Here is a 23,500-nt window from a genome sequence, read left to right as displayed (position 1 = left end):
GTGACAAGGGGACAGAGTTCCAGAGCCTAACCTTAAGAGATTCTGCAGCTTTTGCTTCCACTGCTTGGGAACCCTGAGGCACCAAGTAAAGAAGTGTGACACCCCTACTAGAGAGATCAGAGTGAGAGTCCCTGGAGGCTTAAAGATGGAGGACAGAGAAATCCCAGGATTCTAGTCATCCCAGCTAAGGAGCCAGACATGTGACTGAGACCATCTCAGATTCCTCTATGAACATTCCTAGCAGAGATGACCCATTCCACCTAAGCCCTGCCTAGCCAATCCCAGAATCATGAGTAGATAAAATTCATGACTGTTGTTTTCAGCCACTGAATTTCAGACTGGTTTGTTACACAGCAATAGACAACTGTTAAGTTACTTGTGTTATTCAAAATTAATTTTAAAAAATAAATAAGCCACATGCAAACCTTTCTTCCTGTTTAACAACTAGCCTCTCTCCTTTTCCCACCTCATCCCGTGTCTTTAATGTCTCTATTCATCTAACTGATTATACAATACCCAACAATGCAATGCAAAATCAGTGCAAATCAATGCAAAATCAGGGCAAAGTGATTATAGTGTAAAATTGCAAATCTTTCAAAATATGTTAAGAAATCATGAAGTTGATGAAGGTAATGTTAGAGAAGCCCTTGAATCGTGGGCAACTCTTCTGGGAAATGAGAATCTGCAGCTGGAATACTTAACATTTGAAGAAGAAAATATCCACACAGATGATGGCGCAATAAGTGCCTCAAAAGGCAATGATTAGAATGTCAAAATTTAAGAGAGGCTCTTGGAAAACTGATGAAGCCCTCAAATATTTTTGTAATAATGACCCTCTTTATGATTTGCCCACAGAAGTCAAATGTAAAATGGATATTGTGTCATGATACCATATAATTTTGTTAGAAAATTATGCTTCTCAGAATTAACACTTGATTCATCCTTTGTTCTAATGTTTAACACATCACCGACCAACTAAATTTTTGTTAAATGTAAGGTAAAGCAATTTTAATAATTCTTACATTTTTAAAAGATATTGTCTCAACCAAATATTTTTGCTTTTTTTCTCCCTATTTTGAAAAGATTCACTTTAAGTGGGTTTGGGGGGTACCAATTATCTAAGGAAAATTGGGGGCCTCTGTAAAATCTTTGATTCATCTCCCTAACTAGCAGGCATATGCACTGAGGGCAGGGTCTTAGATCACACTTTATTAGTATGCTCTAGATAGTTCATCAAATATAGAACCAAACAGATAGTGGGGACTCACAAGTTCAATAAATGTGACAATGAATGACCTCTTGATTGATTGGCTCACATGTACATTTGCCATTGAAGAATGGCACTTTTTCCATTATCAACCCTGACCCAAAATGAGCTGGTATTTGTTCTTAAAATTGTACATTGAAGGCCTGTTACAAACTTCCTGCTGAAAGCACTTTCAAAGGCTAGATACGTTTAAAACCAATTCAAGCATGTAAAGTCGTTTTAGGAAATAAGCCCCAAGTCCCAAGGGCTCAGCTGAGGAGGGCCACATTTTAGAACAGGTGTGCCACTTCACTGAGCAGGAATTTGGAAATGTCAAACATTAGAAGCACTTCAGAAACTCCAGCTCAACCTGCCCGAGAGTCACACTTCTGGGCACGTGTCAATAAATGCCTTGCAGAGGTGGGCATTTGAGAAACTCTCTCAGCCCTGATTCAAAATTAGTTAAAACAAATCAGCATGGTAAGTTCTTAAAGAAACCATACTTTTTTTTTTTTTTTTTGGCTTTTCCTATATCAATTTTACTTCTCAAAAGAAACTCTTTTTTTAAAGTGGTCATTCAGAAAATTTCCATCTACTACATGATAACTGTAACAGCCTCGCATGTCTTAACATCCCTGAATTTCAATCTCTTTCATCTTATCTTGCATCACCAATTGCAAGAGTAAGAACAGGACTGTTTTCCTTGTCATTATGTTACTTCTATCCCTTTGGAAATTAAAAAGTAACACTACAAGCTTGACTGCAAGTACCCTTTAAACTTGGCCCCTTCCATTAGGACACCAGGCGTCCTGCAGCCCATCAGTCTGTTCTAGGGCAAAGGCAAACAATACTTTCCGTTACAACAACTTGTATCCAGGAAAAAAAAAAAAAAAAAGAAGCAGGCACTCTGTAGCAAACGCAGCATAGCAGCCAGAGAAAAGTTTACTAGCTTTAGCCAATTGGAGACTGTGGAGCTGGGCCAAATTAGCGTGTTTTTCTCCGCCTCTAGATGAAGTCATGAGTGAAATATGACATTGAACTTATTTTTAAAAGGGAAGAGGCACAGGAAAGAAAAGCTGAACTGCAGGAAAGTGACCTGTGCCGAGGAGTACGCCGTTAGGAATCGTGTGCATGCCTCTAAACCCTGAGTGGTTCTCCGTTCTGTATCCTTCGCCTCCCACTGGGTGGAGTAGGTCTTTTAAGAGCAGCTGGAATGCAGCTCCCCTGATCAGTGTAGCCAGTTGTTGCCTGTCTGAACCTCTGCCAGTCCTAGAGAGCCGTGCTCTGAGCTCAAACCAGAGGGCCACGCTCTGCACCCCTCTCCACCGTCCTTCTCGCCGCAGCCAGAAGAAAGTTCCCACCTGCCCAGCTATGGGGGAGGACGCTGCGCAAGCCGAAAAGTTCCAGCACCCAGGTCCTGACATACGGCAGGAAAAGCCGGGCAGCTCCAGCCCGGCGCCCTCCTCCACGCCGAGCCCCAGCCTGAACCCGGGGAGCACGGAGGAGGCCATCCGGGACAACGCGCAGGTGAACGCCGTCACGGTGCTCACGCTCCTGGACAAGCTGGTGAACATGCTGGACGCCGTGCAGGAGAACCAGCACAAGATGGAGCAGCGGCAGATGAGCCTGGAGGGCTCCGTGAAGGGCATCCAGAACGACCTCACCAAGCTCTCCAAGTACCAGGCCTCCACCAGCAACACGGTGAGCAAGCTGCTGGAGAAGTCCCGCAAGGTCAGCGCCCACATGCGCGCCGTCAAGGAGCGCTTGGAGAGGCAGTGCGCGCAAGTGAAGCGGCTCGAGACCAACCACGCCCAGCTCCTCAGGCGCAACCATTTCAAGGTGCTCATCTTCCAGGTCAGTGCCCCTACTCTCCGCCCACCCAGCGGGGACTCCTCCGCAGCCATGATCTCAGTCGCCTGGCTCTCACAGCCATCTGTACATCTGTCCTGCCTGTCAGGGATCACACACACACACACACGCACACGCACACGAGGCACTGTCCCCGCTGCCTTCAGCAGGCACCTGTGAAATCTACACACAGGGTTGGGAAGTCCCCAGGTCACTGCAGCCTAAACCCAAGGCAGGTGCCTCAGGAGTTAGCAGGTCGGGGTCATTTGTCAGGAGCACCTCCATACAGGTTGGGAAAGTGAGCAGGTGCAGGCACACTAGTCAAATTCACTTGTCTCTTTGCATTGTGAACCTGGGGCTCTGACTGCAGCTGTTAGCTGGACAGGGCAAATTAATGCAGTGGCTGTTCATTAACTCTTTGTGGAAATGAGGTGATCATGTGAGTTTTCTGTTTTGTTTTTTAATCAAGTCAAATTCATAACTTTTTAAAGCCTCCCTTTGTCCAAAGCTCACCTATGTTTGGGGGACTAACCAAGTCTTGAAGATTGATTCCATTAGAGATGAACTAGCCTTCTACTTTTGAGACTCATTTGGCTAAAGCAATCTTGTTGAGCTTTTTTCTAGCAAATAATGCACTGAAACTATAGAGCATTACTCTACAAACACACTAGATATGCTTCTCGTTGCTCAGAGAGACCACAACTGTAAAGTAAAACAAAAGCAGTGTTATCAGTTACAGTTACAAAGGCTAGCCTAGGATATTTTCTCCTTCAAATGGTTGCCTTGTAATGAAAAGGCCACTTAATTTTTGTAATGCATCAATGATGCAATCAATGTAGCAAGAGGCTCTTTGGGGACAGGGAGATTGCCTGGGACTGTTGTTCCGCCACGTGGTGGGCGTTTGTGAATCCAAGGGCAGCCCTGCCTAATGCTGGAAGCCCTTCCGCCCAGTGGAGCTCAGCCAGCACAGAGCCCAGGAAGCAATTGCCATCCCTGCCCCAGGGCTGTCGCATTGTGACCACGTGAATAGGAGAGGATTTCAGAGCCACGGAGGGGAGAGGCTATAACCAAATGTTTGATTGTGAAAGGCACACAAGAAGAGCCTTCATCTCCCCAAAGAGATTTAGAAATTGGAACTTAAACCGAGGAAGCCTTCTTTTTCTAAATGAATCTGCTCTGCCAATTTAGAACCTAAGCCTCCTTCCTCCAAAAAAGGAAAGACTCATCTCGCTGCTTTTTTGTCCCCCCACATTGCACTTGATGTTGTAAAGCTTCAGGCAGCTGATATCCTTCTATACCTTGCAGTCTGTTGCAGACCGGAAATTTTTTAGCTTTTAATGCAAATGGAATAGCTTTTCATGAACCAGATGAACTAAAAAGAGACATGGTAACTGCGCCTTTCTTAAGCCATATAAGATCCTAACTTTATTAGCCTAAAAGATATTATAAATCTCAACTCTCAAGGCATTTCTAAATTAAACACTGATCTCCAAACAAAACCAAACATATACAGACCTGTTTAAATCTGAGTCATCAAAGGAAATTTCCCTCCTTCCACTATGAATCAGAGAGATTCTCTCTTGTCCTGTCCCTCAGTTAAGGAAGAAAAACAAAAAATTATTTATGTAGCAGAGGAAAATCACAGTATGTTGGGATCAGTTTTTGTTTTGTTTTGCCATGGATGTCCTGTAGGTGTTGGGGAGAGGGATGGAGAAGATACGTGACTAAAAATTTCAAGAGAACTGTAAATCTGACATTTAAAAAAACAACTGTTGGGAACTTAAAGACACGGGCTGCTGCTGAAGCCCTGCCATGGTCTCCTGTTTTGTCACATTGGATTGACAGGTGTGAAATTACAGCCAGGAACGGTAGGAATTCGCCATATAGTGAGGACAAGGTGAAACAGGGGCTCAAGACCAAGGTAGAAGCTAAGAGAATCCAAAGCAATGTGTTCAGGCTCCATTCAGGGCCTCTTAGCAAGCAGCCCCCAAGGATTTTTTGAAAGAGCAGTTTAGGAGACAAAGAATTAGAGGGGCAAGGAACTGGACCTTTCTTAAGTCATGTAATGTAAGATCTTTTATTAGCCTAAAGGATATCAGAAATATCAACTCTCAAGGCATTGCAAGATGACTATTCTGAAAAAACAAATACAAATGAAGTCCCTCAGTGGAAAAGTTGCTCTTTCTCTTGATCCTTCTTAAAGTAGGGGTTTCTAGGGTAGTAAATTATTATATTCATTATAATTATTATATCCATTATGCCAATGGATATAATAATAACTTGTGTTAGAGAATGGTCCAGTATAGGGGTTGAGAAAAGATAGATTTTGTCATACAGACACTGGTTCAAATCCTAGTTTCACCACTTGCCAGATGTGATCTTGTGCACATTGTGTAGCTTTTCCAAGCTCTTGTTTCCTCATCTGTACATCTTATTAATATTTGAAAGAGCAAAAGTATTTTGAGCTCTAATAAGCCCTGCATACTCTGCTAAGTATCTTTCTGTAGTTTATCTCAACTGCACCAATTTACAGATGAGGATGTTGAGATTCAGAGATACTTATATCTTATCTGAAACTATTTAGTAGGCAGTGGTGAAGCTGGGATTTCAACTCATATTTAATTGACTCCAAAGTGTACGCTCTTAAACATTAATGCTTCTTCCCTCATATCTCTCTCATAGGGTGAGGAATAAATGGAATAACATATTTTAAATGGTTAGCGACTGTCATGGTGTAAGCTCAAAGAATTGAAGCTCTTCCTGGGTGGATCTGCAATGCAGTTGCATGGAGAGGAGGCTATACTTGTGCTTGGTTAGAAATATGGCTTTTTAGTAAAAACTGATCTCACCCTACCCAGGATCTTCAAACAGCTATGCTTTGGCTTTTTAGTAAAAACTGATCTCACCCTACCCAGGATCTTCAAACAGCTATGCTTTTGCTTTTTTAGTTGGGATTTATTAAAAGGTAAACACACACACACACACACACACACACACACACACACACACTCCTACTCCCTGCCATACATTGTATGACAACTACCAAGTTCAAATCAACATTACATCACCACCAGAGCAAAGGAAAGAAAAGTCCTTTAAAAGCACAGGACTCTGCCCAAAGGGCCTACTCTAAATAGACCCTTCTAGTAGCAGCACAGTCTTCACAGTGGGGCACAGGGTAGATGTTTTCTAGACCTGCAGAGTGAGGAGGGCAGATAATGTACCAGGTTCCACTTCAGGTCTCTAAGTTGTTTGTCACTTTCAGTCCACTTGACCCCTATGCTAGACTTTCCCTTACTAAATCCACTGGTTTTCTAGTTTAAGACAGAAAGAATTAATGTAAAAATAGGAGAGTGAAGAAAGAGAAAATCTGTCACCTGACTGGATCATATTCAGTCCTATAGTGTTTAGAAGATTATGTTTCCAGTTTGTAAAGTCCCGTTGTGTTCTCCAAAATCTGCAGGTGCTTTTTGGTTGGTTGGTTTGTTGGTTGGTTGGTTGATCTACTAGATGCTAGTAACACTAGATACATATTAGCATTTTTTTAAATTCTGAAATTTGTCCTTAATTTGTCCTGTTTAAAATATGTCATTTATTTATTTAAGTCTGTGCTAAACTTACAACATTGTTGTAGCTGTTAAGCCTCTCATGTCTTAGCAATTACTTCAAATTATAACCAGTAGAATCTAAAACTGGAGAAAATGCATCTCCTTTTGAGCAATAAAATAAATTGTAAAGTCCTTGTTAAACCTAGCAGCTTCCCTTTTTATATTTTTTTTAAATAATGGCTTAACATCAATGTTTGAATTCAAAATACTGTAACAGGAGCCAGTATAAATGAAATAAGACTCAGAGAGGTGGCTGATCAAAAAGAAAATGCTAAAGACTAATAAGACTAATTCTTTGCCTGTAAGTGCATATGTATCTTTTACTAAAAATAAAATTTGTACAAAAATCAGTGAATTTACAGTTAAGAGGAAGTTTTCTCTGTTGACTGAAGAGACTAGAATTTCACAGGTAACTGGCACTGAGGGTGTGATGCCCACTTAAGGCCTCTTAAAGTTCTAGTAATGATTACTTGACAAAGCAGTTTGGGAATGATTTCAGATCCAGGGAACAAAATGAGAGTACTCATGGACAGTTTACACTTTCATCCACATAAAATTGTGAAACTGGGTGAAAAGAGTAGAAGTTAGATGTTTGCTGTGACTACATTCATGGAGAATCAAGCCTATAAATGTGCTCAGATATTCATCATTTGCGTTCCTTTGATGAGAACAGAATTTCAGAAAGGTGCTATAAGTATAACATCTTCAGATTATTTTTAAATTAATTTTTTTAAAGACTGTATTTATCCAAAGCCACTGCTCTGAAAATTGCTAAAGTAGTACAGACTTAGAAGAAACGGGCATATAGATAACCAAAGTCACCTTTATATGACAGCTCGCGATGTTTGTATCACATTGATTAATATTCCCATAATGGGATATGGGTTTTGATGTGCTACTTATCCGGTGCCCTTTAGTTTATGAGATAAACAAAATACTAGTTCTTATTGTTATTATTTACACTTATTGAATGTCAGCACTGCCTCAGGCACTTTAAATGAATAACTGATTATTGTCGGTATTTCTTCAAAAGAATCATTACTTCTCTCATATATTGAAAAACGAGACTCTATCTCAGATGCAGCCCTTCCAAGTAAATGTCGCCCCTTCTGTTGTTTTGTAATCCGTATCTGTTTGAATTGAACAAATGAAAAGGGTTCTCCAATGCAACTCAGGTCCTATAGTTTTGATTCTTGCATGAAACAAAGCATGTTTGGCATTTGTACACTGTGAGATCACTTTTGCAATCTGTTAGACTTGTTTTCATGGGATTTAGGTTAATATCACAGAATCAAGTATTTTAGAGCTGGAAGGCACCTCAACAATCATTTAGTTTAACCTCATTTTATATCAAAGGAGCAGAGGCCCTGAGAAACAAAGTGACTAGCAAGGTTTCATTTTATTAATAACAGAAATTATAGAGTTGAATTATGAAATGAGTGAAAACAAACACTATAATCCCACTATGGCAAAGTTCATGTTTACTGGGTTTTCTACAATAGCTTTTAAATAATTCAGTGTGGTTTGTTTTTTGGTTTGTTTTGTGGTTTTTTTTGTGTGTGCAACAAAGAACACCTAACCAGTGTGATCTTAAAAAAGAACTGAACCCTCGATAACACTGAAAAATAATGAAACTTTTAAATCCTCGAGAATGTGAAAGACTGCTCAGGGATTATAACTAATGCATTTTATTCTTATGACTTGCTGATTCCACCAACAGTTGCCTTAGGGGTACATTTCTAATCAATGGCTTTATCCACTTGGCAATCTATACCTCAGAAACACAAATTGGAGAAAACCATCAATGTGTAAAAGAGACCTATAAATCAGAATGTCAGGTGAGCATAGTTCCATTTTAATAACTAGTATTTAGAGATTATTGGATAAAACATTCCATGGACACAGATTTATGGTCTTCATATCCCTCTAGGATGCCACCACATCCCTGTGGGAATGTAACAGCCTTTGTTATTTTCTTCTAACAATGGGGATGATAAGTTAGTGACAGGAGAGCAAACTGCCTGTTCAAGCTTTTAAATGACTTACTGTAGCTTCCTTTTCTAATGCTAGTCATAGAGTCTCCTTCTCTTTTAAAGTGTGTGTATCTATATATATGCAAAGAAGATTTGCTTCCATGAGCACCAACCCAAGAAGTACCCAGCATGTTGGCCAGTTTCTCTGTGTTGATAACTGCACGTAAGACTGAGACTGTGAGTTCACAAGAATCAATATAAACAAGCGAAAGTGCAAGGAAAAATGCCACTTTCTCAAGAGTTCTTTCCATTCCTTTTCTCTTTTATGGTGCAAGCATATCATGTTAGAAGTGTACTGATTAATTCTCCCTTCCTTTTAAAAACCCCTAAGGGTCCTTGTGAAAGGTCAGAACCAGGAGCAGCTGCATCAGTGGGGCTACGTACCTTTTTGAAAATAAATCTGGAGAAAGTGGCAGGGACATATATACACTACCAAATGTAAAATAGCTAGCTAGTGGGAAGCAGCTGCCTAGCACAGGGAGATCAGCTCGGTGCTTTGTGACCACCTAGAGGGGTGGGATAGGGAGGGTGGGAGGGAGATGCAAGAGGGAGGAGATATGGGGATATATGTATATGTATAGTTGATTCACTTTGTTATAAAGCAGAAACTAACACACCATTGTAAAGCAATTATACCCGAATAAAGATGTTAAAAAAAATTTTTTTAATAAAAAAATAACTCTATAGGGCAAATAGTCAGCTGCAGCTGGGGGCCTCTCCTGGGTAGAACTATCCAAGGAAGCAATGCAACTCACAAGGGATTCTTAATGCCATGTTAAGGAGTTACAAACCCCAAGTGGATATATGGGTAACTAGCATAGTTAAGCGGTGACAGAACTGAGGATGTATATTTGATCCTCCCCCTTGAAAGAGCCATCAATCTTAGAATCTGTAAGAGAAAGCAGATCAAAAACATTACAACAGGAGGCTGAAGGCAGAAGTATCACCTCACCTGTAGGCAGGTGAAATATCAAGTGTTTCCATAAGGTACGTGTAATTGGACTGAAGGAGGACACATGACCAGGTAAGACTGGACACCTGGGGGCCAGTGCAGTTACAGAGGAGCCACTGTCTGAAGTTCAAGTTGAATTTCCACCACTATAATCGTTCCTTTATAGTCAAATGCCATGTATACATTTTACTAAAGAATAGAGATTTTGAAAAGTGTCAGCATTTTTCTGCTTCTAAACAAACATTATGGAAATTTAAGTCCCACATGTACTTGGACATTCACAAATTTCTGTGTGAAAGGAAAGGGCTTGCTTACCTTCAGAGTAGAACTATAAGAAGTCACAAAATAAACACTGTCCAGTAGACATAACCCAAAATACTGCTTGAGTAATAAAAATGACAGCAGAAGCATAGCAGTTGGCCAAGAAGGCATATCTCACTTGTTTCCAGTTGTATTAAGACACATCCAACTCATTCTGGATTATGTCTGTTCCTGCTGGGTTTATTTTCATAGTTGGCATCAAAGAGTTCTTATATAAATTTCCCCGACATTGTCTGAAAGAGTTCAATTGGGTTTCCCACCATCTCTCGACTGCCCTCATGTATGCAGTGTGATCTACCAACAGATCACTTCTGATTCACCTGATAATGCACTTTTCCCAAACCTGTCCTCAAAGGACACATGGTGAGAGAGACAAGAGTCTAAGACTCAACAGTAACTGTGCTTTTTTGACAATAAAATTTACACTTCATTAAAAATGCAATATTATTGGTTTAATTCTTTTAGAAATACAGTTAATATGGACATCTTTTGTTGAGGTTGAAGAAAGGGAAGTTATCAGGGTAATCAACAGTAATCAAAGGTAAACCTTTGATTAACCTGAGATTATACTACACAAAATGTACCTCTCCTCTAGTAACCAAGGCTTATTTTTAGTTTTCCACCTGACTTTCTGCCTTCTTTACTGAGGACTTTTAATAACGTTTTACTGAGCTCTTGGTTTCTTCCTTTCCTGCAAGCAACTCCTGTCAAACCTTCCCAACCCTCTTGTCAAACCCCAGAAGTAATTTTGCTTCTGGACTAAACATCAGAGCCCTAGCTATTTCTGCAGTCTGCCCCTCTTTTAGTAATGCTCATCCACTGAGAATAAAATCCTTCCTTAAAAATGGAAACTGCTGAGCCCCTAAGGCCTGGTTCTCCTCTTTTCCCAGTGGCAGCAGCAGTCAGCAAATGTCCTTCTAGACACAGAGCTAAGTCCATTCTTTTGCAGTGCCCAACAAAGGGGCAGTCTCCACTCTAGCCACCCTCAGGGCTGTCTTAGAAAGCCTCCTCACTGAACATGCACTCATTCAACAAATAACTGCTGAGCTGTCAGGAACTACTCTAGTCACGGGGGCTTAACAGTGAACAAGAGACAAAAGTTCCCACCCTCACAGGGAATACACGCCAAAGAAAAAGAGGCAAGTCAAGACTTGAAGCGTGGCAGAGTTGCTCTCTGTAAAGGTCCATGTCATAAGTTATTCGTGGGAATCCCGTGCAAATTTCAAGTTTTTACTTTATCTTTTATACTGTGTTTCTGACATTTTGTGATAGTCAAAATGGGAGTAAGCTTTGGGAAACAGAATTTGGGATTTCTTAACTCTACCAAGGATTCTATTTAACCAGACGTGCTGCTTTTTACTCTACCCAAGACTTTGTTTCTAACCAATTTATGGAACTCATACTGTTATGAGTATGTGTGTCTAAGGGGAGGACATGGGGCTGTATCTTTTCAGAGAGTATTATAATTATACTATTTGGTGATTAATAAGGAGAGGGATTTTTAAGTTTCTCTATATTAAAACATTGTTCACTTAGTCTTTGTAGTGAGAAGTTGAAAGTATACAGGTATACCCTTAGAACATATTTTTGATCACTACCCCAATTTTATTGACTTTTCAGTCAATCAAAATTGCAAAACAAGAAGGGAAGTTCTTACCATTAACATAAACTTTGCATGAAGTTTAGCTCCCAAATAGACTTTTTGTTTTGTTTTGTTTTTGAGCTTTTATTTATTTATTTTATTTATTTATTTATTTTTAACACATAGACTCTTAAATTCACTAAATCCAGTTATTTTTCAAACTGAAAGTTTACTGGGCAGTCCACAATATAATCAGGTAACACTGAGGCTCTTCTTGAAGCCCGGCTGGCAGTGGGCTCTGGAGCCTGGCCCACCTTGGCATTCTTGCAGAACTCCTAATACCCTTGGGAGTGCAGTTTGAAAGCTGCTAATCTGGGTCAAATCCTCTTGTTCACATTTGGAAGACACTGAGACCCAAGGAGATTAAGTTATTTGCTGAAGGCCTCAGAGCCATTGAGTAGTACAGAAAGAACTGAGACTCAGGCCTCCTGTCACACGTTCTTTCCACTGTGCCATTTCTTCCAATGAAAATGTGAAGGCACTTTGCTAGCTGGCTCTCATTTTCCTGTATTTCAAGAAAAATATAAAAATCAAAGGGATTCCTATGCTGTGTGACCCAAGTCTGTCTGAGTTCAAATCTCCCTGCTTCGCTACGCTGGAGAACCATCCCCCTTGCACTCTCTGGAGGCAAGTTTTCAGGCTCTGCTCCCCGAGGCAGAGGGAGAGGCAGATCTTTGTACACCCAGAAGCTGGAGAAAGAGGTGTGCTGGGAATAAGGGGAGGGGGCACAGATTCCTGAGTTTCCCTCTTCACTCTTCACCCTAGGTGGAGGCTGAAGTACTCCTGCCCAAGGAAGCCCTATTTAACAGAGAGGCTTGATAAGCTACGCCTGGCAGCATGATTCCCCCTTACTACTCCAGAAATGGCCGTAGTATACCATCTCTCCTTATAATGCCCACAAAGCACATTCTAAACACAAGGCTTCGTGAGTGGGTCCCCAGTAAGGCTGGCCCTTGCTTCTCTTACTCCAAAATTAGGTCATTAGAAAAATTAGTGTGCATTTTTAAACAGATACCAAGGTTGACCATGCCTTTACTTTTTTTTTTTTTTTTTTTTTCATTTTTAAATTTATTTATTTATTTATTTTTGGCTGTGTTGGGTCTTCGTTTCTGTGCGAGGGCTTTCTGTAGTTGCGGCAAGCGGGGGCCACTCTTCATCACAGTGCGCAGGCCTCTCACCGTCGCGGCCTCTCTTGTTGTGGAGCACAGGCTCCAGACGCACAGGCTCAGCAATCGTGGCTCACGGGCCCAGGTGCTCCGCGGCATGTGGGATCCTCCCAGACCAGGGCTCGAACCTGGGTGCCCTGCATTGGCAGGCAGATTCTCAACCACTGCGCCACCAGGGAAGCCCCATGCCTTTACTTTTGACTTCTACTTGGGGAGGGAACCTGATAGAGGCTTTACCTGGTGCCTGACACTTAAGGAAAAGATGGGGCAGGGGAGAGAACTGGGAAGTCCTCATCTTTTATCTTCTAACTTGACCTCCAGGCTCTTTTGCAGTGGGATTTTGGCAGGAATAGAGCCTGAGGGTATGAGAGAGAGGCCCTCTGGGTTCACAGTAACTTACTTTAGCTCCTTTATCTAGGCAGCTTCCTTGTCTTGTCTGACCCACAGCCCACTTCCCTCCCTGCCTGTCACTGATAGAGCCCTTGCCAGATGCCCTCATAATATTCCCAACAGGCAGCTGTTGGCCTTATCCAGCCTAAGCGGAATGACTTGATCAGTTTAGAATTAACTTTTCATATTCTAGAAAACTAAAGCCACAGACCTTTGGTTTCTGTCATGCCAAAAACACATACCCAGAAATTACAGCAGTTCAGGACTATTTGTGAAATGTGTTATTAACATGAAATTTACATTGTCCATCTTTTCAGGAAGAAAATGAGATCCCTGCCAGTGTGTTTGTGAAAGAGCCAGCTTCCAGCCTAGCGGAAGGGAAGGAAGAGGAGCATGCTGATGAAAACAAGTCCCTGGAGGAAACTCTGCACACAGTGGACCTCTCGTCCGATGATGAATTGCCCCATGACGAGGAGGCCCTGGAAGACAGTGCAGAGGAAAAGATGGAAGAAAGCCGGGCAGAGAAAATAAAAAGATCCAGTCTCCGGAAAGTGGATAGCCTCAAGAAAGCATTTTCTCGCCAGAACATCGAAAAAAAGATGAACAAGCTGGGGACAAAGATTGTATCTGCAGAGAGGAGAGAGAAGATTAAGAAATCTCTCACTTCCAATCACCAGAAAACATCCTCAGGGAAAAGCTCCCCCTTCAAGGTCTCTCCCCTCACTTTCGGTCGAAAGAAAGTCCGAGAGGGAGAAAGCCCTGCAGAAAATGAGACCAAGTCAGAAGACATGCCTAGCAGTGAGGTGCCGAATGACCACGAGGAGAGCTCATTCGCGGAGGGTCTTTCCGAAGCATCCCTCACCAGTGTACTGGTGGAAGGGAAGAGCACGGAGGGGGATGCTGGGAGGGCGGCCTCAAGAGGGAGTGACTCGGCCATGGACAGCAACATCGACTTGACCATTGTGGAAGATGAAGAAGAAGAGTCGGTGGCCTTGGAACAGGCCCAGCAGGTGTGCTATGATGGAGGCTACGTGCTAACCTCCCACGAGGCAGAGCGGTCAGATGAGGAGCCGGTGCAGCCAGCTGTGCTCCAGGTGGACCAGACCGCCTAAAGGCACAGTGCTCTGTGCCCAGCCTGTGCTTTCAGTTTAGTGGGTAACCAGAGCCTAGAAACAAACTCCTGTACATCTCCAGCACTCCCCACTCACACCGTGTTACCGTCCAGGTAGTCATCATTTACTACACAGTAGGCGCACACACGTGCCCGAGATTTACTATGAAGGCAACCTGTCAGGGTCTACACGTCTAATTTACTCTTAGGTTCCATTTCTGTAGTTCTCCAAGACTGCCCAGAAGAAGAAATGGAGCAGTCAAAAAACACTGATCAATTTGGCTAAGTCAGAAACATCAGAGGCTACGTAAGATGCTAATCATGAAATGTGATTCATTTTTTGTCATTCCATAAGCTTGCTGAATAAGCGTACCACTAATATATTGAATTTCCATAGAATTCTGTGAATCTATATTCTTTAAGTGTGTGATATATAATATACATATGTATTTAAGCTAAAGAGATAACTACTTTATATTTCAAGAAGAAAACACTTTTCTTAAAAGGTAGAAGAGAAAGTTGGCTATTTACTTAGTAGAAAACATTGTTTATTGAAAATGAAGGAGAAATTGAAAGACTATAATGTTCAGCTAACGAAGTAAGATATGTAGAAAAGTTGGTACTATTAGAAAAAGAAAACTAAGGAGAAGTTGGAAAATAAAAGAAACAGAAACAAAGAATGGCAAAGAGAATGAAGACAAAGAGAAAAAAGCATGTGCTCAAAAGTAAAATATTTACGATATTAGTTCAAGTATTTACTCATATAACAATGCTGAAGAAATTCATTTATCCTAGAATAATATGTTATATCTTCACAATATTTTTATTTTCTAATATTTTCAAATAATCTAAAAAAACATTTTACTGTGTTAAAGCTGCATTTTTTTCTTAATAAAATACATTACAAATATTTCTCTAAGGAAGTTCAAAAGGATGTCTCTTTAACATTGGAATGAACATAAATCTTCAAAATTAATTAATACATACTGCCTTTTGTAGGAAGTTGGATCGTACTATTCTTTAATGTTTTCCAAATTTGAAATAATCCTTACACTTCAAATGATGTAATGTAGGTTTGTAACACGTTAGAATCAACAGGTTTGGGAAGGGAAAGAGTCGAGTTTTCCTTTTTTGTACATAATGGTAATTTCATTCCAGGTCATATTTTATTTATATATTAATTTCACAGAATATTAATATGTTTCTCAACTTCTTAAAGCATGCTAGTGTTTATGTGTATGTGCACATTTACTCAGACAGGGTAATTTTCACTACTGCCTAACATTATACTAAAATATTGCTTTATTTTTAATTACAGAATGGTAATGTTTTGAGAAAACCATTACGGTTTAAAGACAGTTGTACCAGAGAGCAAATTCCCTACCTTTAGTATGTACCACTCATTATAAGTAACCTTACAAATACAGCTAATCTAAAACAGTATTAACAAACTATGCTTTGCCTTATAACAGGGATAGGATTAACAAATGTATTGATGGCATAACTGATACAGCTGTGTCCTTATTTTGCAATAATGTACCCCAAATATTAGATTGTTGAACTAACAATGGCTGTGTTAAAGAAGACTAAATAAACCAAAAAATAAAAAGTACATAACAATGTCAGTTTCTTGGCAGAAAACTTTAAAAAAAGCAGAAAGAATTGATTATTAAACTCTCCTCCAAATGTAGCCGTAATGTTGATTTTTTATTCTTGATTTCCCCTATTAATTCTGCTTTCTTTTTTCCCCAATCTCATTTAGAAATCCAAGTCTCACTCTCCAAGTTTAACTTTCTTGACATCACCTTGCCAGCTCTGGAGAGCATCTGAATTTATTGTAGCAGCTTGATGAATTTGATAGTTCCATCTGCATTTTTATTATTTTGTACCAGACCTTATAATACCTTAAATAGCCCTGCAAACATGAATGTATTGAACTGTATGTTCAGTTTATTCACACAGATACACCTTTGTCTTCTGCACTGCCATCCAGTTGGTAGAAGACTAAATTTCACTCAGGGCCCTGAACATGCCTGTTTAACCTTTACAAAGTTGCTGTTACTCTTTTGCAGCCAAGGAGTTGGGCCATTCAGAGCTAATGCAAGGTTTACATTTCCTTTTCAAAAATGCTTATGTTATTTGTTCCTAGAAACTATCTGCATGTCAGGCATCTTTTTAGATTTGACTGACAGACATTTATTCTCTGTTCCTCATTTGAAACATTAAAATCCTAACCAATGGAACAGAGAATTAAGCCAGCTAATTGTTGGAAAACACATACTGTAGGGATTAGAGAGAGCAGCAGTTGTGGAAATGAAAACTAGTTATTCTGTTTATTGTTGAATTATTTGCATACTGGTGAGGCTACAAAGTCCCCAAATTAGTTATGTCTTCTTCATACCCACCCAATAACCCATTCCTAACTTTATGTGCCTGGAGCTCAAGAACTGGATTAGTTTTCCCCCAAGGATTATACATTAATAAGCACTGAGATCATTATCTTAGAAATATAATTCAGGAACAAGAAGTGTCTATTACACAGATCACAGATCTCACAGAAATAGAGCAACGATGAGATTTTTCCATGAGTTTTTATTTGTAAAATATATAGACATATATATTTCAACAGGAATATTTTCTTCTTTCCCTTTCCACTTACGAATCTAGTACATGGCTGAATTTCTTTTTATACATGAAAATAAAAGACCCACACTAAGGCCAGTTCTGCACAAAATAAATATTTTTTTCTTACATTTATTGTAAGATGAAAGCCCAAAATGTTTCTGCTTTTAGCAATGCTCATGCAGAAGAACAAGGTTTGAACCTCCTGCATTTCAGTTCACTATCAGGAAACTAGAAGCTCCTTTGACATAGCCAAGCCACTAGTGTAAGTAAAGGTTATAATGAAAGTCATTTCCTACATTAAGACACTAATGCCCAAACCCAGTTAATTCTTGCTCAAAAGTTTGTTTACTGCCCTACGGCCTAAGTCTAAGTGATTTTATGTTGGAGATTAGGAGTATGAGGAATTGAGGTAAGGGTGGCAATCATTATTAACAGTTCCATAGCAACCACAAGTCTTTTCCTAAGACTGCAAGACTGTGACACTGCAAAACAAGTTTCAGATCAAACTGGCACTGAAGCTTTGTATTCTCCTTGATCTGGGTGTTGAAATAGAGACTTCTGCAGCCAGGACCTCATTCCTAAAGGGAACAGGCAGTAACTCACATTATTAAAGATACATTCTTCTTATTTTTGTTTTAACCATTGCATTATCCTGTAGTATTTGAAACTCTAAAATTATCTTTAACTCTCCACACAAACTGCCCCAATTACGAAGCTACACCTTTAGCAAGACAGCTTGATATTCATATGCTTAAAGACTTTCCACTGTAAAATCAATTCAGTAAATATTTATTGAGCAATACAACCATCTGTCCTTCCCACTTGGAAATTCGTAGTGCCCAAAGCAGGAAGACACAAGCATGGGGGAGAGAGAACATTTCTGATAGCTTACTTTACGCCAGGCTGGGCACGCCAATGGTCAGAACTGTGTACCTACCACAGGCTAGACACAAACATTATCTCATTTAATCAAATGAATCCTATTAGAAAGGTACTGTTTTTATACCTGAGACTTTTGATGAGGGGAGCGAGGGAACTACAGAGTTCTTAACCACTCTAAGTTCTCACTCACCATGTTACAATTTAACTATTTTTCCCTTGAAGGTCACAGAGTTAAAAGACTTGTCCAAGTTCACATAACTGTTGAGTGTCAGAGTCAGTGCTCAACCCCACTCTGAAATCCATGCTACTGCCAAAACAAGACTCCTAATTGTATCACCCAACTGTGCTTCACTATGAATCACTTTATAAGCTCTCTGATGGCGTGGTATTAACTTCATTTTATCGCGCCTTATACAGCATCACAGAGAGCTGCACTTTGTAAATGATTTTAATGATTGTCATACTAATGCTAAGAAAAAACAGCTCACGATTCTTGGGGAGCCACAGAGAGACTGTTATTCAGGTCTGCTGAGGCCACAGAGGGGCTCCTCAGCTCCTTGGCATTGTCCATTGTCAGTGGCCGCAGGGTTCACTGTGGGGCACAGTTTAATAAGCGCAAGCTGTCAACAGAGATAGATACTAGAATCAGCTAATTCAAAGATGGCGCAAGAAGTCTGCCTCAAACTCCAAGTTAAAGGAGTCAGACTCCTGTGCCATGCTAGAGAAACTGCTTTATCCCGCCTGGACACATCCTCTCACAGGCTGAAAATATGAGCAAACGGCAAATCAGCATGGGGTGGGGACGTGTGGGTGTTTGGGAAGTAAGGTGAACCGTGACGATATGGAGACCTGGCCTTTGAAGATGATTCCTGCAAAACAGTCCAGCTGTCTTCTCAACGTAAAAAAGGAGCTACATCAAGCAAATGCTGGTGCAAGCAATCAAAGAAAACCCTCCAGGCCAGCCCTCATTCATCAGGATGTATGCTGAAGTCAGTGGCTTCTTCCAAGGGCTTAGGCAGTGGTCACAAACTCAAAATGCCTGAAGGGCTCACATAGAAGTAACATGGTTCGAGGTGGTGGCAGCAGTTGTGGCAGAGCAGTTACAAGTGGGCCGTGACCTCTCTTATGGGACACCTTCATCCTTCACCAGTCTGAAGGTGGCGCATTTGCTAATTCCCAGAAAGTGACGGTACATTCTAGGAGCCACCCTGAATTGTGGTAAACTGGCATCTACCACCCAACTCCATTTGCCATGTGAGAAGTCAGGCCCGGTGTTGCCAAAGCTTCAACTTCTTTTAAGAAGAGCCAAAATTCAGATTTCTTTTTTGCATGAAAAGCTCCTGGCTTTTAATTTCTGGCAACTAGCTCAAATCATTTTAATCACTGTTTGAGCCAACTGGAACTATCTGCTGGCCTGTAGCCTCGGCACAGGCCATCAGTTTCTGACCCCTGGTCTGTAAGTGAACACTCTTGGGTTTTCCTTCCCCACCTGGACGCACAGACATGGGAATAGAAAGCTACCAACAGGATTGGATTTGCCTTGAGAAAAAGCACAAAATTTTTCTTAGGGAAATAGAAAATGCAAAAATGCCCTTGCCGGAACTTGTAAGAAATTTTCTCTTGCCACTTACTGCATTTGTGAAAAGATTCCTGTTAATGCTGCATAGTCAATGCACTGAGGAGACAGTCACCAATCACACTGAAAGGTGGTTATATGTTCTCTAATGGGATAGCACCACTTCCTGTTATTAGCAGCACTACCTACCTGTGGGTTACCTGCAGAGCCCCTGGGTGCCAACGGGATTGGTATTTTGTTGGGGTAAACTGAGCATATAATGTGACTATTCCATTTCTATGTTCCAGTAGAAAAATACCTACTCCTATCAATAACCTGGAGGTCCTACAGATGACAAAAAGCAAGTCTGCACCCTGCTCTGCCGTATTTCATAGCAAAATGGCCAGCCGACACTCCATTTCTTCAACTCTTTATTGTTAGTAATGAGGTACTAAAGGAAAAGAACACAGCTCAATTTTCTGGATGCTAAATGGAGACTTCAGAGCTCAGAGTTGGGGAAAAAAAAAACTGATACCGATTTAGCACAAGGGGAAAGATGTCCTTTGTTAAGGAGAAACTTTATGCTTGCAACCACTTTAAGCTCTATGGAAACACATGGATTAGCTATGTTCTCCAAGGTCCAGTGCAGGTTAATCGTATCCAGAACCCCAATGACATGCAGAGAAAGGCAGTTTATTCTGAGCAATGTGCCCTTATTTGAAAAATCAAATGTCCTAGGAACTTTAAATCAATAATTTTCAATTCCTACATAATAAAAAGGAAGCCCCCCCCCCGCCACCTTCCCTCTCAGGATGGATGGAGAAAAGGAATATCTTAGCTTATGGGATTGCCCCAAAAATTAACCAGAGAAAGGGAGACTGATGTACCTTGGGTGTAATTCCATTATCTCTTTAGTTCTCTCTCTTTTTTCTTTCTACTATCACTCTTTTTATTGTCAGAGACCAAAAGATATTTTCCAACTACCTTGTAGCTAGACTTTTCAGAGATTAAACGAAAGTAGTTAGGCCTGAATTATCCAATAACTGCAGGGTGTTTTTAATCTGCAAGAAACATTTCCCCAATAAAGGTATCCATTTTATTAACATTTATTGGGCATCTATATGTGCCAGGCCCTGTGCTGGGTCTGTGGATAAGACTGACAAGAGAAGAGTCTTTGCCATCTAGGAACTTTCTATCTATTGAGCAAGGGGAAAGTGCTGGGAGCCCCCTACATAAATTAGAATTTACAGAAGCAAAGCAAGAAGGAACAAATAATCTGCAAGAAAAATAAATCTTCAGCCTTAAGGAAACTGTTATTTGAGAAATAGTCACACAAGATAGTTAATGGAGATCCTGTAGCTCTGCTGTGTAACATACCATAAATTTCCAGAATGGAGATAGAAGGAATCTAAACAGTACAAAGTACAGTTGTGTGGATGTAAAGAATACACAAGAGTAGAGATTTCTCTGTGCTAAAGTGTGAAACAAAATGGTGGAAGGGAGACTCTGAGTGGAAGAAAACCTATAGTCTTTAAAAACGCAACATTGACAGCAAGCACATTCATTTGTTTTAATTCGCAAGTAAGTTTTGAGCACATACTGTATACCAAGACTTGTGAAGGTACGGGGTTCACTGGTTCACTGCAAACCAAAAAGACATGCCCTTCCCTCCTGCAATCCCAATGTGCCCTGGAATAAACTGCTTGTTTAGTCTCTCTTGCGAAAAGTTTTCGAATTCATTTTGTTTTGGGACTTTGGTTTGTTTGTTGAATTTTAGGGAATTTTTCTCTCGTGGAAACACATCGCTAATTTCTGTTATATAGTATCTTTGCTAGGATGAGACAGGAAAGAATAATTAAAAATACACAATAGAAATCAATGAGAAAATTTGACTTACTTTAGGTAAAGTAACTTTACATCCAACTTTGAAAGAGTACATATTCTCCTTACAATAAGAGTTGTTTTTTTAAAATAATACTTCCTAAGATTTTTTATTTAATTAAACAATTATTAAGTAGGGGGAAATGGTCCATAATCCTAATGCCCAGATAATCCCTGCTGTACATGGCTGGGTTCAACGTATTGTACCACAAGGCTGAAATTAAGATATCTCATCTGGAGGCTCTGGGGAAAATCTGCTTCCAAGCACATTCTTGTTAGCAGAATTCAGTTCCCTGCATTCAGTTGTAGCATGGAAGTCCCCACTTCCTTGCTGACTGTCAACCCGGGACTGCCCTCAGCTCCTAGAGGCTGCTCACGTTCCTTACCGTGTAGTCCCCTCCATCTTCAAGCCAGCAAGGGCACATCCAATTCTTTAGTGTGCTTTGAATCTCTGGCTGCCTATGCTTCTTCGAGCAGCAAAAAAAACCTCTCAGGCTTTATAGGTCCTCCTGTGATTAGGTCAGGACCACCTAGATAATCTCTCTTCCAGTAAATTACACCATGTAACATAATAAAATCGCAAGAGTAAAATCTATCATATTCACAGATCTGGGGATTAGGCAGGGTGTGTCCTCCAGGGAGGTGGTAAATCTTAGGTCCATCTTAGAATTTTGCCTACCACATAATGGAACATAGTAAGGGAATTCAAATGATGCAAAAAGGTTTTAAATGGAAATTAAAGAAGTTAGCCTTTTCCCACTTCTCCGAACACTATACTCTGATGATAACCATGGTCAAAGTTTTCTTATGTATTCTTCCAGGAAAAAATATAAAAGATATATATGTATATTTTCTCTTTATGTTTAAATAATCAGGATCTTGTTGCACCTAACTTTTCTCATTTAATCTCTCTGGTGCTCTTTCCTTAGTTGCAAATATGGATCTACATTATTCTTTATCACAGCTACACAGGAGTAGCTTTTTATTTTTTTTAATAGTCATAAGAATAAGCAAAGCGATCAAGAATGAATCATCCCTAAAACCAAGACAGATTATTTATTATCTCAAGGATTTTCAAATGGTGGACAGAGTCTGTATCAGACCCATTGTTCTACCTGAAACACCTACTTCTCTTAGAGCAGATGGGTTCCCCAGGAGTCCCTATTTTGGAAGAGAATCAAGTAATTTTTCTCCAAAGTAAATTTAAATAATAACTTCTGGAGGAGGTGATCTATTTAGATACAAAAGTGTTTTGACAGACTGTCCACACATGTGAAGGAAGGGTACCAAAAAAGAAGAAGAAAGATAAGAAGGAGGAGGAAGAAGAAGGAGAAGAGGAAGCGGGGAGGGGGAACAGAAGGAAGAAAATAGAAAAGCAGAATAAATCAGTTAAAACTAAATTGAAGTCAGGAATTTTTCTATGCTTCAGAACAAGAATAAAGTTCCACCCTGTGAGCATTACCACATCTTTTCTCCATAGCAACACCAAAGAAATAAAAAGCACTTTCTTTTTTCCACAAAACATGCATTTCTTTCTAATTATTGTCATTCTAAAGTTCTTAAACTACAGTGTTTGATCTATGGCTTTAGAATACCAATTTTTCATATCTGTTTCTTCTAAGTACAAAAAGACGAAGAGACTTCCACTACCTTTCATTGTTCTTTGAATGGGACTAGACATTAAAAAACAGATTTACATTACTAGTCTTAACTTGCAACTCTTGAAGCATCCACAAAATTCATACATTCCGTTTTTTTTCTATTGAAGTGACAAGCTGTTCTGCTTTCATCAGTTTAAACGAAAACACAGTAAGCAATAATAATGGCCCCAATTTCCATGAGTGTTTTCTCTGTGTGAGGCATCCATGAGCCAAAAGTTTCTCCTCAGAGCTTGGTCCACTGCTCTGAAATGTAGATGGACTATTAAACCTAATGTGAATGCTTAAGAATTTACATTAATTTTTGAGAAATGTGTCATTTGCTCTTAAAAGCTTAGAGTTCTTCATCTCCACTGCAAAGAGATGTCCTAAAAACACATCTTTACAGGTTAACTACTGGGACATGGAAGAGGGCACTTTAGTAGTAACTTAGCAGCAATTTAAGAACAAACCCTTGTATGAGGCAACTGCTAGAGAGAGAAATGCAACAGAGAAGCTATGAGGAAATCCCATACTGCCCTTAAACCCAGACAAGCAGAGACCCTGTCCTGTGCCTGCCCCTCAGGGAGTCCTACGCCTTAA

The 23,500-nt window shown here is 40.3% G+C and overlaps 1 protein-coding gene across 1 annotated transcript; it reads left to right on the top strand.

Annotated features, from left to right (window-relative positions):
- The first annotated feature begins 2,311 nt into the window (after positions 1 to 2,311).
- Positions 2,312 to 21,079, top strand: CAVIN2 (caveolae associated protein 2). The gene is made up of 2 exons (XM_007171449.3): positions 2,312 to 3,100; positions 13,524 to 21,079. The coding sequence occupies exons 1-2, from the start codon at positions 2,378 to 2,380 to the stop codon at positions 14,316 to 14,318; spliced, it is 1,518 nt and encodes a 505-aa protein (XP_007171511.3). The 5' UTR covers positions 2,312 to 2,377; the 3' UTR covers positions 14,319 to 21,079.
- The last annotated feature ends 2,421 nt before the right edge of the window (positions 21,080 to 23,500 follow it).

This window comes from Balaenoptera acutorostrata, chromosome 8 (assembly GCF_949987535.1).
Source record: "Balaenoptera acutorostrata chromosome 8, mBalAcu1.1, whole genome shotgun sequence".
Lineage (NCBI taxonomy): Eukaryota > Metazoa > Chordata > Mammalia > Artiodactyla > Balaenopteridae > Balaenoptera > Balaenoptera acutorostrata.
Note: the sequence above shows the minus strand (reverse complement) of the source record. Positions and strands in the feature narration are given on the sequence as shown.

Bases quoted from the DNA above. Each gene is read 5' to 3' on its own strand.
- CAVIN2 (XM_007171449.3), top strand. From the start codon at position 2,378: ATGCCTCTAAACCCTGAGTGGTTCTCCGTTCTGTATCCTTCGCCTCCC. The intron at 3,101-13,523 runs GTCAGTGCCCCT...CCATCTTTTCAG, and splicing joins TCAAGGTGCTCATCTTCCAG to GAAGAAAATGAGATCCCTGC.